Raw genomic sequence first — 15,321 nt, 5'->3', positions numbered from 1 at the left:
GGAGGGTGCAGAACAGTATGCAAAGTGCCATACCCGTTGTGTGGGGGAGAGTATTTGTGGAAAGATGCTCATGGACCTGATAATGCCGTCTGTCCCTGGGGACGGGACCTTGAAGACTAGGGTACAGGGGTGACAGGGAGACTTCTTACTATCTACATTTTTGTATCTTTTGAACTTTGAACCATGTTGATGTGTTACCTACTCAAAGAATGAAAAACTAAAATCTTTCAGAGACCTGGATTCTGTGATTCTGATACTACGTAATTCTGATGTTTTATTTTTATTTTTTTAATATTTATGTTTTATTTTATTTTTTAAAAAAGAATAGGCACCTTTTGTTCACTAGAAAGTTTGTGAGAAGTGCGCAGTGCCCTCATTGCCCTCTGTTCAGGAATAAACAGAGGGATAACACACACTCTTTTCTAGATTTCACCACATTTTGTGCGAGGCATGGCATAACTGGCTTTGAAGAGTTTTTTTTCTCATAAAATGCGTTCTTTTGGCAATAAGAAATTTAAATGTAAGAATAAAGACTGACTGGTCAAAGCAGAACACTGTGTACAGTGGAAAATAAGTGAAAATGGGTAGAAGATTCTGATGTTTTAGAACTTGGTGAGCCCAACTTATTACAACCCTGGGAGGCTCATCTCTCATGAGGCCAAGGCCCTCGTAATCTGCCAGCAGGGGTTCTCCTGGGTCTCCAGCCCTGCCCTGTCCCAGAGTCAGGCCACAGTAGCCCCTGGGAGCTTGAGCAGCCCTGCAGGAGGGTTCCCTAGCTAGCATGGTACAGATGCATGAACTTTGGCATGTCCTAGCAATGCTTCCCTTGGACCCTTCCTTACCTCCTTCGCCTTCTCTGTCCTCCTAGGGGAGCCTTCTCAGTGGTACGCAGGTGTGTGAAGGTGCTGGCTGGCCAGGAGTATGCTGCTAAGATCATCAACACCAAAAAGCTCTCAGCCAGAGGTAGGTGGCAGATCCATGCCGTGCCCACCCTCTGGGGCACTTCTTCCCTCTACGCCTTGGTTTAGAACGAACCGGGACCTGGGTTTGTCCCCAGGTGATGCCGCAGTGGAGAGATCATTCTTCCTGTGGGTATTATGAGAACAGATCCCTCCATTTTCCTTCCTTGGGGGATCTAGGCAGGAGGTGACAGCCTCTCAGGCCAGGCTCGCTCTCTCTCCCACTCAGGTGAAGGGTAAGGTGCCAGGTGGGACTCCTTTCCCTGCCCTTCTGCCACTTGCTTCCTTTCTCATCTCCATACCTGTGCACCCACCATTCCCTTTCCTGGCTCTTTACAAGGCTGGCCCTTTCTCAACCTCCGGGTCTCAGCTCAATGTCACATTCTTTGAGAGATTTCCTTGATCCTTAAATCTGAGGGTGTCTCCCTCATTGTATATCTGTCATTACTATTTACCTTATTTGTGGCTTTACCCCAACCTGGACTTATCCCATTTACTGGCTTGATCCCGTATTTAACATGCATCTTGAAGATAAGCTCCAAGATGGTGAGGATAGGTCTCATTCCCTGTTATACCCAGTACCTAGGACAGCACCTAACACATCTCAGCACTCTATCACTGTCCAGTAACTCCAGGTACGTTCTGTTTCAGCCACCCCAGTCTGCTGTCTCATCCCTAAATATTCCCCAGAACAGTGGCTCCCAAACCCATCCTCACCCTGGAACCCCTGGAGAGCTTCAAGAACTCCTGATGCCTGGGCCCCACCCCTGGAAGTTGTGACTTAGTCAGTGTGGGGTGTGACCTGGGTTTGGGAAAAATCTCCAGGTAATTCCAGTTTGGAAGTTGTAATAAGACCAGCAGTGTCAGCATCATCAGGGGATTGTTATAAATGCAAATTCTTGTTGGCAGACTTAAGGAATCAGGATCTGCATTTTAATAAGATACCCTGGTGATCTGGGTGGTTATTGGAACTTGGAAAGCCTGCCCAGGAGCCTTGATTCTTGCCCTTGGCATGTGGTTAGAGCAGTAATGATAGTAACCACGGTCAGTGAGTTGGGGAAGGTTATCTTCAAAAATCCAATTCCGGCTCTGAAGAGTGTCTAAGCTGCCTCGGGGACCCCCTGGGGTGGAGGAAATCCTGCCGGTTTAGGGTCAGCATGGGAGACATCACATGCGGGGATGGCATAGTGTCCAGGTGTTTACCTGGCACAGGCGGCAGCTGTGTCTGAGCTGGGGCGCAGCAGGTGTGGGGTTCACAGAGGCTGGTACAGGATGTTCACATGGTCCCCCGCAGGCTTCCCAGCAGGCCCCGTGTTGGACGGCGTTGCTGCTTTTCATCTCGCTGGCTCAGTGTTTCTGGGAGCCCAGCGCTTCCTTGTAGCTACTGAACTCCCCCATAGGCAGCCAGTGTCCTACAGGGCGAAGAGGCTGGGTGTGTGGAGCGTGGTTCTCTGGGGGCCTGGGGCCACAATGGCACCCGTTCAGCATGAAAGCTGGTGCAGAAGGACGACACCTGTGGAAAAGTCTGGAGCCAGAGCCAGGAGCAGGCAGGGAGCCAGGGTGGGTAGGTAGGCCGCAGGAGCTCTGCCTTAGGTCCAGATGCTGGGATTTGCCTTGCTTACTGTGTGACAAGTGGTAGTCTGGAGACTTCTCTGTGCTTTATGTCTCTAGCCATCAAAGGAGATGTCCCAACCACTGCGATACAGCTGGGGCAAGATGAGAGCCACAACTTGGGGTGACTGGTTGAGGTTGCTTCAAAATGATGAAGAGTCAGGAGCCAAGGTCCTCCCTGGATGCTGGAGCTCTTGGGCCAGTTCACTGCACTCTCAGAGCAACTCCCCCCCCCCCCCCCCCCCGCCACCCGCCGCCTCATATTCTCTCTCTCTCTCTCTCTCTCTCTCTCACACACACACACACACACACACACACACACACACACACACACAGTGACAGATAGAGACAGATGTATACAGGGGACAATGGAAGGGGCATTGCCTCTTTTCTGGAAGGTGATTAAGCATTCCTCGGGCAGTATAGACTGGGCGGTGCCAGGAGGAAATCACCAAGTCCTCTGTCTTCGGCAATTTGTAGAGGCTTTGACATCCTTCAAGAGAGGTGGCTCAGGCCTAGGTGAGTGTCAAGGGTGGGAGTGGGGAGGTTCTCAGGGGAACCTTCTCAAAGAAGTCTGCCAACTGCCAACGCTTTTCCCCTCAGCGGGAGAGGAGGAGCAGAGCTGCTTTTAGCAGGTTTCTTTGTTTGCCACTCATGGTGCCTGGGGTGGGGAGCACTTTGATGCTGAATATTTGGCAACATACCCTAAGCCTCTCCTGCTGGCACTCCCGGTGACTTTGGCAGCTCCCAGTGGGGGCCTGGCCCACCCGGGGTGTCAGTCCTCCCCTCACACCAGGGAGCTGTGGCTCCCCTCCCCAGCCCGGGTCAGCCTCTTCTTTGGCTGAGTGGCTCCCCAACCCAAGAGATTTTTTGGCATGTATTTTAAAACTACTCTTTTTAAATAAAAGGCTCATAGTACACACAATTCCAAGAAGTCAAAGGCATGGGATGGAAAGTAAAAATTTTGCCTGTCTCAGGCCCTGCCAAATCCCCTCAAGGAGCCTTACAAAAAAATGCAGCTGCCTTACTTCCACCCTGGAGGGTTGGAGTCAATAGGTGAGGCCAAGCTCCTGCATTTAAAAAATCCCATCAGCGGTTATGATAGCTAGTCCAAGCTCAGGGATAACTCCCTGCCAGGGGCTCTGTAGGCTTCCTAGCCGGATCCTCACCCAGCACACAAAGATCATTAACATTTTAGGGATGGCTGGGCACGTGGATGTGAATGGTGCAGCCAGGAGCGAGTCACAGGGGGTACAGAGGCCTCCATGGTACCCACCGTCCACCCGAGTGCTGAGGGGTCACTTCCTCGGCTCCCAGGCAACCAGTCCCAGGACATGGGCTGAGAAGCGTGGCATGAGCTCCTTCAGACTGCCCCTGAGCTTCAGGTCCATGCTGTGAAGGGGGCAGGGAGACAGATCCTTCCCGCCTTCCTCATCTTACTCCCTACCCCTGCCTTGCACTCTTGGCCCTTGGGATTATTTCTCCAACCTCCCAGGATCAGGAGCCCTGTTGAGGCCTTCTAGAGGGTGGGGACATTTCCTCTTCCAAGACTTGAAGGTCTGTTTCTTCCCCTGGTTACTCTGCCTCTGGCCAGAGCCCCACTGCCCATATGCCCGCTGGAGGGCTCCCCATGCAACCTCCCCCTGCCCCTGCCCTGCAGGCAGAGCCTTCCAGGCTGTCCAATGGCACTGCCCTCATGCTCTACTCTGTCTTGCCCGGCCCTTTTGGCACTCTCTGCACCTAGGAGCCTCACTCCAAACCTTACTGAACCTTACTTTCACTCGCCTTTGACTGCCAAGCTCTTGGGCCCGCCCCCAAGGAGGAGGGACAAGGTTCACAAGGCACCATAGTGGGCATCAGAGCAATCCTCCCAGGTACCTGGGCAGGAGGCATCCATCAGGCCTTTCACCATTGTGGGACTATATTGAGCTGAATGGACTGCTTCATCAATTAATTATGAGAATGGGAGGCAATATAGGATAGCATTTATGAACATGGGTTGAAATCCCAGCTCTGCCATTGCTTAGTGATGGAACTTTGGACAAGCTGCTTAGAGTCTCTGGGCCCTGGGGTATGGCAGTGACTGACAGACAAGGTCCTGCTCTCATTGCACCTGTTCTCTAGGGAGGAAGACTGTAAAGAACATTAAACGTATACATAAGCTGGGTAACTTTAGGTAGCAATGAGGTACCACACAGGGTAGTGGGGAAGTGATGGGGCCAGAGAGACACTTAGATAAGATAGCCAAGGGAGCTCTCTGAGGAGGTGATGTTGTGTTGGACCTGCCTGAGAAGGAGGCAGCCATGAGCAGACCCAGGAGAAGAGCATTCTAGACAAAAGGCCCAGCAAGTGCAAAGGGCCTGAGGTGGAAAGGGACTTGGTGTGCCTATGGCCAGAAAGGTGGCCACTGTGGCTGAAGCTCCAAGGCCAAGATGAGGCATGTCCAGCTGGTTCTGGCTGGCTGTGGTGAGGAGTTTGGATTTCAAATACATTGGGGAGTTTGATGCTGAGGAGTGACAGCATCTAATTCACATTTTAATAAGATGTCTTTGGCTGCAGAAGACTATTGGCTGGAGTCAGGGGAGCATCTAGGAGTAGTTCCTCAGAGCTCTAAGTTTTTATTTTTTATTTTTATTTATTTATTTGAGAGAGACGGCTGGGAGGGGAGAGGGAGAGAGAGAGAACCTCAAGCAGACTCCGTGCTGAGTGCAGAGCAATGCGGGGCTTGATCTCACCATCAGCCAAAACAAAGAGTTGGACACTTAACTGATTGCACCACCCAGACGCCCCAGGGATCTGGGTTCTAATGTACCCTATTGAGTGACTTTGATAACGGGGCTGTTCCTTATCACTGGGCCTCAGTTTCCCTACCTACATAACAGAGCAAGGCCTCAGAGGTCAAGAGAAACACAGTCCTTACTTTCTTTGAGGCATGTCAGAAAACAAAAACATTTCAGAGTTACAAAAACTGTTGGATAACATATATGTTTACATAAATTCAACAAATTAATGCTTTTAGCACTGGAAGTTGCAATGCAGCGTGATTGGACGATGCACAAGATGATTGCCAGGTTTATAAAAACAGCTCCTGGCGTTTCCAGCAGCGAGGGCTGGCCATCAGGCCCAAGTCTGAGGCTCTGTGATCAGCGCGTCCTTTCAATGCTGTCAGCTTAACTGGGCTCCTGGGTGACTTCACACGGCAGCGAAAACATCAGAATTCTGCATTTGGATCTCTCATCCCCTGCATGTACAACCTGGGCCAGAAGGCCCCCAACCCCCTCTGATAGGCCCCACTTGACCCGCCTGGTTTCTGGTTCTGCTGGGGATGGTGGGGTGAGGGACAGGGTGTCGGGCCAGTGGGGGATCCAGCCATCCTCAGTCCGCTGAGAGCCCTCGGCAGCCCTCCTGTGTGGGAACTGGCAACCTGCTATCCTGGAGGATGTGGAAGGAGGCTGGGAGGGAGGGGGGCCAGGGCCATGTCCCCCATATTCTCCCCTTTCCCAGCCTGTAGCCCACCTTCAGCTGGTGAGTTGAGCTTCTACTCTATGGAAAGAGGATTGAACTTAACTGCTCTGCTGACAAAAAAGCCACATTTCAAGGTTGCTCTTGGCTTCTGCAGCCTGTGAAGAATGGCCAGTGATTGCTCTAATAGAGGGGAGGGGGAAAGGAAAACTGGCTGCCTGGGGACGAGGCCTGGGGCTCTCTACGTCCTTATTGCCCTCCTTGGTGGCTGCCCACTCTGAAGGGGCTCTTTAGAGATGGGAGTTCTTGTCCTGGTTCTGCTTCTGAATGTCTATGTGAGTTCCCTCCTAGGGGCCCTGATTTTCCCATTCAGAAATTGGGAGCAGGTGGAGGTGGTGGCGATGAGTCAGGGCATAGAGGCACAGGAAAGCTCACCCCTGGAGTCTGACTGCCTGGGTACAAAGTGTGGCTCCTCTGATCACTGCAGGTGTGACTCAGAGCCAGGTACTTAGCTTCTCTGAACCTCTCTTTCCTCCTCTGTGAAGCCAGAATGTGATAGCACCTCCCTCAAAAGGGTCGTTGTGAGACCTTGAGATAGATATATGGGTGCTCTGCACTGTGCCTGGCACATGGTAAATTTTCTACGGGCTCCCTTTGTATTGTTTTTGTTTTTTAAATTAGGGCATTAACTATGAAACTGTGAGAAAAGCACCAGAAGGGAAATTGAGAAGTGCATAAAATGGGGACAGTGGTGCTCACAGCATAGGGTTGCTGGGAGGACCGAAGAGGGTCACGAGTAGGATTGCTCCCAGCAGCCTCAGAGTCGGAGACCATGCGGTCAGATCCTGAACAAGGCCTCTCTCTCCGGGGGCTTGGACAAAAGTCCTGGAAAGCAGGTGTGGGAGCTCTGGGTAAGCCCCAATGCGGCCACATACAGATTGTACCCTGCAGATTCTTTGGGGCTCTCAGTGTCCCTGGTCTGGAGTCCTCTGTAAGGGAGGTGGCCTCTGTGAATTAATACAATTCCTCTCCTGTAGAGAAAATATGCACTCCGTTAGAAAGGTTCATCATTCAATGATTTGTTCTTTAATTCAATTATTTCTTGAGTACCTACTATGTGTCAGGTATTTGGGAAGATGCCAGGGGTACAGAAGAGACCAAATTCTTGCCGCTAAGGGTAAAGATACCCATGAGACAAAGTAGCATGTGTTGTCCAGGGGCCCTGAGAGCACAGAGGAGGGGCCCTTACCACCCTGGCAGTTGGGATAGGCTGCCAGGAGAGGGTATATTAGAATAGGTAGGAGTGAGTGAGTGATGGCCAGTGAAGGACAGGTGGGAGGTTGAGAGGGAAAGTTCTAAGTCGAGAGAACCACATGGGTGAAGGCCCCCAAGCCCAAGCGAGAGGGCTGAGGGGGTGGGTCTGGAGAAAAGTGTCATTTAGCAGTTCAGTCTGGCTGGAGTGCCCTGTGAGGGAAAGGGCTGGAGGCGGGGGCCACAGGAACCTGCCCTGAGGGGGTGTTCCAGGCTCTGTGGATGGGGCTCAGGGAGGCACCTCACTTGAGAGCCCTGGAAACCAAGGCCTGGAGAGGGAAAGGGACTTTCTGAGGCACTGCACCCTGCTCCCCATGATTAGGCCTCTGCTGCATCCCACTGCCTTCCTGGAGAACCCAGGGGCCCGGCCAGAAAGGCGAGCTTACCCAGATGGGGCCCAGGGGCTGCCCTGGGGTGTACAGATCATAAGCGACCATGAAGAGGCAGGGTCGGAGTGGGTAAAGTTTCCTCCCTCACCTGGGACTCACCTGGGCATCTGTGTTTCAGACCATCAGAAGCTGGAGCGCGAAGCTCGCATCTGCCGCCTGCTGAAACACCCCAACATCGGTGAGCTGTGGGGGACGAGTGGGGGGTGTGGGTAGAGCCTGGCCCTGTGCCCTGCCTGAGCTGGTGGGCATTTGGGGCTAGGAGGGCAGCTGCTCTCTTCTTTGGGGATGGTGGCAGGAGTGATGGGAAAGGGGGTGCCTTTAATGGTCTCCACATTTCTCAGAGACCAGCTTGGTGGGGGGGTGGTGAAGAAGGGGCCCTTCCTCCTAGCCCACGCTGCCAGCAGCCTCCTTCAGAAAAGCTGTTTCAGGAAAACTCTTGAAGCTCCGGGAGAGACGAAAATAGGCCAGGCTTGGCCTTGACCATAGTGGCCTACTCCCCAAACCTACCCCAAGCCGAGTCAGCCTGGCACTGTGGCCTGCCCACCTACCTAGACCAGCGGCCTGCTTGCCCCCTGCCCCCAGTGGCAAGCTCCAAGGTGGCCCCTGCCCCAGGGGTAGAGTGAGCACAGCACACAGGGGAGAGGCCGGGCCTTGACCATGCATCACTGCCTGCCTCCCTGCCTCCCCCATGCATGACTGGGGGGTCTGCATCCCTGCCCATCAAGGTTCTGCATTGAGGCAGAGTGGCTGGAGGGGGTGGGGTGGGGACGGGAGGAAGAATAGAGTCTAGATATAGCTCTGTCGGGGAATGGCTGTGTGACCTTGGATAGGAGCCCTGCCCTCTCTGAGCCACTTTCCCCCATCTTCACGAGGAGATGCCTTCTGCATAATCTGGGGGATCTTGTTAAAAGGTAGATCTAGTTCAGTGGGTTTGGGTGGGGTCCAAGATTTCACACGTCTGACACGCTTCAAGGTGATGCTAGCGCTGCTAGTTCACAGACCATGTTTTGAGGAGCAAGGCCTAGGTGTTCTCTAAGGAATATTCCAACTCTGACAGCCACCACGCCTTTGCCCTTGGGAAGGAGGCATCTCTGTGCCCAGAGCCCCAAGGGTTAACTCTCCTGCTGGAGAGAAGCATCTCCATCTGCTATTTATACCCAAAAGGCACCTCCCCTTCCCTGTGCCCAGGGAGGAGAACAGAACTGTGCAAACAGCAGCCAGAGGCTCCAGGGCCAGAATCAGAGGAGGGGCAGCAAGGCGGCTGCTGGGGAGCACCCCGATCCCCGACCGGCTTTGCAGACTCACTGTTTGGCCCTGGGCAGCTCCTGTCCTGCTCGGGGCCTCCACCTGCCCAGCTGTGTGATGGAAGGCGTTGTGAGGGATCTCGACTACCAAGTTCCATGGTTCTTAGAAAGGCTGTCAGCCCCAGAGGAAGGAGGCGGGGAGGGCGTGTGTGTAAGTGTGTGTGTTGCTGCACATTGCAGCTGACTCAGGTCAATGCTGCCTCCTTCTCCCTCTCACCGCCCCACCCCCGCTATACATGGGGAGCGGTCCCTTATGGGCTCTGGGGCTGACACACTGCGGCTCAAATCCTGGGTTTGTGGCCTAATTGCTGTGTGACCCCGGACATGTTGCTGAGTCACTCTGAAGCTCAGTTTTCTCATCTGGAGAATGGCAATGATACTCGCCTCATAGGGTTGTGATTAGTTAGAGCACAGCACTGTGACAGTCCCGAGGTAAATGCTCTATCGTCATGAAGCTGTTCCTCTTTTTCCTTAGTTTACACCTTTCCACAAAACAACCTTACCTGAAAATGTAACCTTCATACGATTCTCATTCTTCTGAGTCACCAGTTTGGGGTGTGGTATTTAACATGGTGGTTGAAGGAATGGGTTTGCACCTGGGGCCCATGCCAGCTCTGCTGTTCACCAGGTGTTTGAGCGTGCACAGGCTCATGAGAGTAATCATGGTAGGCAGCCACCCTCTACAACTGTTGGGCGGGTTAAATGAGAAATTGCAAGGAAAGCACTTAGCACAAGCCTGGCCCATGGTAAAATCTCAGGAATGGCAGCTACCCGCCTTACTGACGTCACCATCATTGAGGCCTTCACTCCTTCCTTCACCTATGGCAAGGGCATCTGGGGCCCCACCACATGCCGAGGTCTCTGCTGGGGGCTGAGGATGAGCGGGGACGGGGCGGGGGTGGCTGTGGGGTGGCTGATGCACCGAGAAGTAGAGAGCAGAGCTGAGCCCCAGACCAGGAAGATCTAGGGATGAACCCCAAAGCTATCACAGGGCTGAAAGGGCCCTGGAGGGTGCTGCTTCCCAAGGCTCTAAGCATCCCACTTCTAAGTAGATTATAATCTGCCCGAAGAAGGGCAAAGAGGTACAGCTGTGGACACAGAATCCAAGAGGCAAGTCTGTGCCAGGAGGAGCCAGACTGAGTCCTAGTCAGCCTGCTTGGTGACCCTAGCCAGGCTTCCTGGCCGCTGCCCAGCCCAAAGTGGACCAGGTCAGGGAGGCCCTGGCTCAGCACAGGAGGGTCCACCTGTACTGTGCACATGGGACAGGGGCAGTGTCCCACACTCCGTACCATCACCACCTGCTGATAGGACCGATTCTCAAGACCACCCCGGGGAACAGGGGATAACCTGAGAGTTTAGCAGGTGATGTGGGGTGGGTATGTGAAGTGAGGCTGGTCGGTGATGAAGATGACAGTGTCGCCATTTGTCAAGTTCTTCCTGGTGCCAGGCACTGTGTTGAGGGCTTTATGAGCATCATCCATTAACCCCCACCCCACCCTCACCACACACACACACACACACATGCACACACACACACACACACACACACGAAGCAGGCCAGTGGTGTTACCACCCTAGGTAGGAAAGGAGGCTCAGAGAGGCTATCTAATTTGCCCAAAGTTACACAGCTTATAAGAGGCAGAGCTGGAGGTGAGTCCTGCAAGAGTGACTCCAGAGCCCAGGTTCCCAGCCACTCCATTTAGCTTCCCAAGTGGACATCAGGAATGTGCTGTCAGGAGGCAGTGGATACAATAACAAGCATTACCCTTCAATTTCCAAGAAAAAAACTCATCACTGTTGGAAATATGAAAGGAATGTCAGAAATTCGTGAGCCCAGCTATACACATGAAAACTAGGTTACAGATTTGTTGGATCTATGGCAATATTTTTAAAAAGTCAAAAACGGGCAGCATAGCTCAATGACCACAGGCATGTCAATCTCTGCGAGGCAGTGAGACCCTTTCATACCCTGTGGTGGCTCTTGAATCTTTCTTTTCCTCTTCGGCTTTGGACTGAGTTCTTTCTCAGGGTAGCCTTCACTGATGGGAGGGGAGGTTTTATGTGTCTTGTCTCTTGGGTTCTGGGCTGTGATGGTGTCACCTCTCAGCGACTAAAGCTCACCCCAGTGCCCTTATGCAGGTGGGGCTGGAATCCAGCCTGTGTTCCCCTTGCTTGGATGCTTAGAGGGGCAGCCTTTTTTTTTTTTTTTAAAGATTTATATCTTTATTTGAGGGGAGGAAGGGCAGAGGGAGAGAGAGGAAATCCTGAAGCAGACTCCCCACTGTGTGTGGACACTGGGCTTGATCTCAGGACCCCGACATCATGACCTGAGCTAAAATCAAGAGTCAGATGCTTAATTGACTGAGCCACCAGGCGGAGGGGCAGCCTTTTGAATCAGCATAAAAATACCATCTGAGTGAGAGCACCAAAGGACCCTCTCCCCAGTTTTGTCCATTTCCACAAACCCTGACAACCTTCTCTAAAGGAGCTGAGGCTTCTGGCCAGAGGGTGGATCAAGGACCCTAGTCTTGATGGAGCTCTTCTCAAATGGCTCTTGACCCTGTTCTAAAAGCCCATTCTGAGATGATTCTGGTCACAGCTTGGCTTCTTGGAGCTTCTCACACTCAGGAAAGAGATGTTAAAAACATACATGCCTGCCTACAACAGAGTAGACAGTAAGGAGTCCACTCCCCAAGGAAAGGGTCTTTTTTATTTTTTGAAGTTTAGGCAGTAGCCACAGAACTTTTTTTTTTTTTTTTTTTTTTAAGATTTTATGTATTTACTCATGAGAGACACACAGAGAGAGGTAGAGACATAGGCAGAGGGAGAAGCAGGCTCCCTGCGGGGAACCCGATGTGGGACTTGATCTCAGGACCCCGGGATCACAACCTGAGCCTAAGGCAGACGGTCAACTACTGAGCTACCCAGGTACCTCAAGGAAAGGGTCTTTTTAAAAACTTCATCTTGATAGACTAATAATGCAAGTTTATTGTAGATAAGTGAGAAAACAATTTTTAAAGTATCTTCTATAACCTTGCCGCTTAGAGCTAATATTGTATGATACATATTTCCATAGGATATATGATATCTGTGCTTTCTCAAGTGTTTCTATACATGTTGTCTCAGGCCAGGTTTTTTAGAAGCAGAGCCTAAGGCAGGGATTCAGGTGCTTGTGACCTAGTGAGGCTGTGCTTCCAGGGGAGACCTGCAAGGGATGGAGTAAATAAAGCAGGATAGAAAAAGGGAAGGAATTGACCAAGGATGTGGCCTGAGGTCAAGTCTAACTTTGACCTGATTTCAGGTGTGTGTACAGGGTGCAGTGGGGAAGCCTCTGGAACATATCCGGTTAAGGGGTTGTCCCTCCTTAAGGCAGGGAGATTGGCCCTTTGCACTGACCCTGCCTCCCCACGTCAGTCATTGGCCGAAGGCTGCAGATAACCTTGTACACTAGGTGGCTCCAGCCACAGGGGGCAATTCTCCAGTGAAGGGGGGTAATTGTGAGCGGTTAGCAGCCAGCTCTCCCAGCAGCTGCAGGATGGCTGTACCCTCTTACAGGAGGGAACCTGGCCAGAGTACCAATATAGGGTTGCCAGATTCGGCACACAGAATATACAGGATGCTCATTTCAAAACACACACATATACAGGTCAAAAACCAAGCCTACTTTTGCTCTGAAATGCATTAAAAAATTGAAATAGATTAATAGATAGAGGAAATGGTTACAAACGTAGTAAAACAAGTATAAGAGAAGATTAATGATAGAAGCTAAGTGGTGGGTACATGAGTGTTCACTTGAGTGGAAGCTTGAAATTTTTTATATTAAAGTGTTGATTAAAAAATTAAAGAAGATTATATATTATGTCCTCTTATGGAACCTGCTTTTTAGTTTTGCTTTACAATATATTTCAGAAAAACAAACAAACAAACAAACAAATAAACCCGTACATATAATATATTTCAAATAGGGGCACCTGGCTGGCTCAGTTGGTAGAGCACGTGACTCTTGATCTCGGAGTCATAAGTTCCAGCCCCATATTGAGTGTAGAGCTTACTTAAGAATAAAATAAAATATATTTAAAACATCTTTTTTGGGGCAGCCCTTAAATATATAAATCTTAAAGAAAATTGTGGGGCACCTGAGCATCTGCCTTTGGCTCAGGGCATAATCCCAGGGTCCTGGAATCGAGTCCTGCGTCAGGTTCCCCACAGGGAACCTGCTTCTCCCTCTGCCTATGTCCTCTGCCTCTCTCTCTGTGTCTCATGAATAAATAAATAAAATCTTTAAAATATAAAAAATTAAAAAATTTGTCTTGCCATCCTTCTCCATCTCTGGCCATGTTCTCTCCTCTCCCGTAGTAGATATCTACTCTGGTGTGTTTGATACCTGCTTCTCCAAACTTTATGTGCAGATAGGAGAGCCATGAGCCATTGAGAGGACTCAATACTGAGTCAGAAATGCATGCACATGGCAAGATTTCAGATGGCACCAGGGCTCACAGTGAAAACATAGTCTCATCAACCCCCCACCTCTACTCTCCCTATTCCCCTCCCCAAGGTACCTCAATGCCCACTTTTTTGTATCCTTCCAGAGAAGCTTATAACATAAACAAGCTTAAACACAACTTTAAAAAAAAAAAGTACTACTCATGCTGTTTTGTACTTTGCTTTTTTTTTTTTTTTTTTTTTTTTACCAAACAACATAATTCAGAGATGATTTTGAACCGGGAGATACATAACTGCCGTGTTGTTTTAACAGCTGCGTAATCTTCTGCTGTGCAACGTATCCTAATTCTCTGAGCACGCACCCCGCTCTGTGGACGTTTTTAGGCTGTGGCTCAGGAAAGGATGTGAAGCAGTCCCAGGAGAAAATGCAGTTGGCTGGCAGGGCCCAACCCCCCAGAATCAGCCCCCCGGCCTTGGGCCCTTCTTTCCAGAATCTCAGGGGTAATTTTGGGAGCTCTGTTCTTGGTAAATGAGGTATGAAGAGGTGACAGTTTCTCAGCACGCCTAACTCAGGGACTGCTGTCCCCCCACCTCCACGGGCTCACTTATCTCACACCTGGATGCACAGCAGGTTCTTCCCTCAGGCCGGCACTGGGTAGACACCGACTATGCCTCATGGAATTCTCACAATGAGTCTGCAGGTCCGGGAGTTTCATTCTCATTGTCCAGGGAAGAAATGAGAGGCTCAGAAAGGTATAGCAACTTGCCTGAAGTCACCCAGCTAGCAAGTGGCAGAGACCCCAGCCACAGGTTATTGCCATGATGCCAGCCTGCCCAGCAAGGAGGCTGAGGGTTGGAGGAAGGAAGAGGCCAGACTTTGACCAAAGCAGGGAGGGGTCTTTCATCTTGAAACCTGGGCCTCCTCTGATGATGCCCAAGGTCAGTGAGCCATCGTTCACCTGGCGTTTGTCAAAGTGCCTGTCCTCTAGCCTGTGCTCAGTGACTGGGAAATTGGAATGTTGGCCGTTGGAGGGGTGAGGTGAGAGGGCAGGAGCGGGCGGGAAGCCAGCTTCTGGAGGTTAACTGGCTGCCTGGGCCCCTCCCACAGTCCGGCTTCACGACAGCATCTCTGAGGAGGGACATCATTACCTGATCTTCGACCTGTGAGTTTGGGCCCACCCTGGGATGTACGAGGGCACTAGGGGCAGCCTGAGCAGGGATGACCTAGCTGGGTCCCTTGGCCTGATTCCCAAATGCCCCCCCTGCTGGGCTGAATTCCCTCCTCTGAGACAAGGTTCCCGAATGTGGTAGGCCTGCCACCCAAACAGTGCAGGTGGGTCTCCCTGAAACGCCAACACACACTTGTTACTTCCTTGTCACATCATTTTGTTTCTATTTGTGGCCAGTGGTGCTGGCTTTCCATGTCTAGTGGCAAGATACAGTTTCCTTTTGGAGTAATTTTAAAGTTTTGAAAGCCAGTCAACTGAATGAAAAACAATGAAATGATAGGTTCTTGGGTTGACAGAGAAACTCAATGAAGACACTGGTCCCATCTGAAAAAAAAAAAAAAAAAACAGTTAATAGTGGGAAGGCTCTGCATGTGTGGGTATATGGTATATGGGAAATCTCCATGCCTTCTGCTCAGTTTTGCTGTGTGCCTAAAGATACTCTAAAAAATAAATTTTATTAAACAAACACACAGCAACAAAAATCCCAGTGCCTGGGCTTCCAGGAGCCTAAGGAACCTAAGCATCCCAGCCCCTGTCCTAACTCCAGCCTGGACCCAGTGGGAGAGCAGAGCAAGTGGTGGGAGGGAGGGAAGTCAATGGAAGGGTCAGCTTG

General features: G+C 51.1%; 1 protein-coding gene across 3 annotated transcripts in view; it reads left to right on the top strand.

The window, feature by feature from the left end:
* CAMK2A (calcium/calmodulin dependent protein kinase II alpha) overlaps positions 1 to 15,321 on the top strand; it is a 64,836-nt gene that overhangs the window by 15,475 nt on the left and 34,040 nt on the right. For all 3 annotated transcript variants that reach the window (XM_041748600.1, XM_041748601.1, XM_041748602.1), the window contains exons 2-4: positions 869 to 963; positions 7,851 to 7,910; positions 14,588 to 14,642. In XM_041748600.1, coding sequence (XP_041604534.1) covers positions 869 to 963; positions 7,851 to 7,910; positions 14,588 to 14,642 — 210 coding nt within the window. The remainder of the gene's footprint in view (positions 1 to 868; positions 964 to 7,850; positions 7,911 to 14,587; positions 14,643 to 15,321) is intronic.

The sequence above is a fragment of the Vulpes lagopus genome, chromosome 3 (genome assembly GCF_018345385.1).
Source record: "Vulpes lagopus strain Blue_001 chromosome 3, ASM1834538v1, whole genome shotgun sequence".
In the NCBI taxonomy this organism is placed as follows: Eukaryota; Metazoa; Chordata; class Mammalia; order Carnivora; family Canidae; genus Vulpes; species Vulpes lagopus.
Note: the sequence above shows the minus strand (reverse complement) of the source record. Positions and strands in the feature narration are given on the sequence as shown.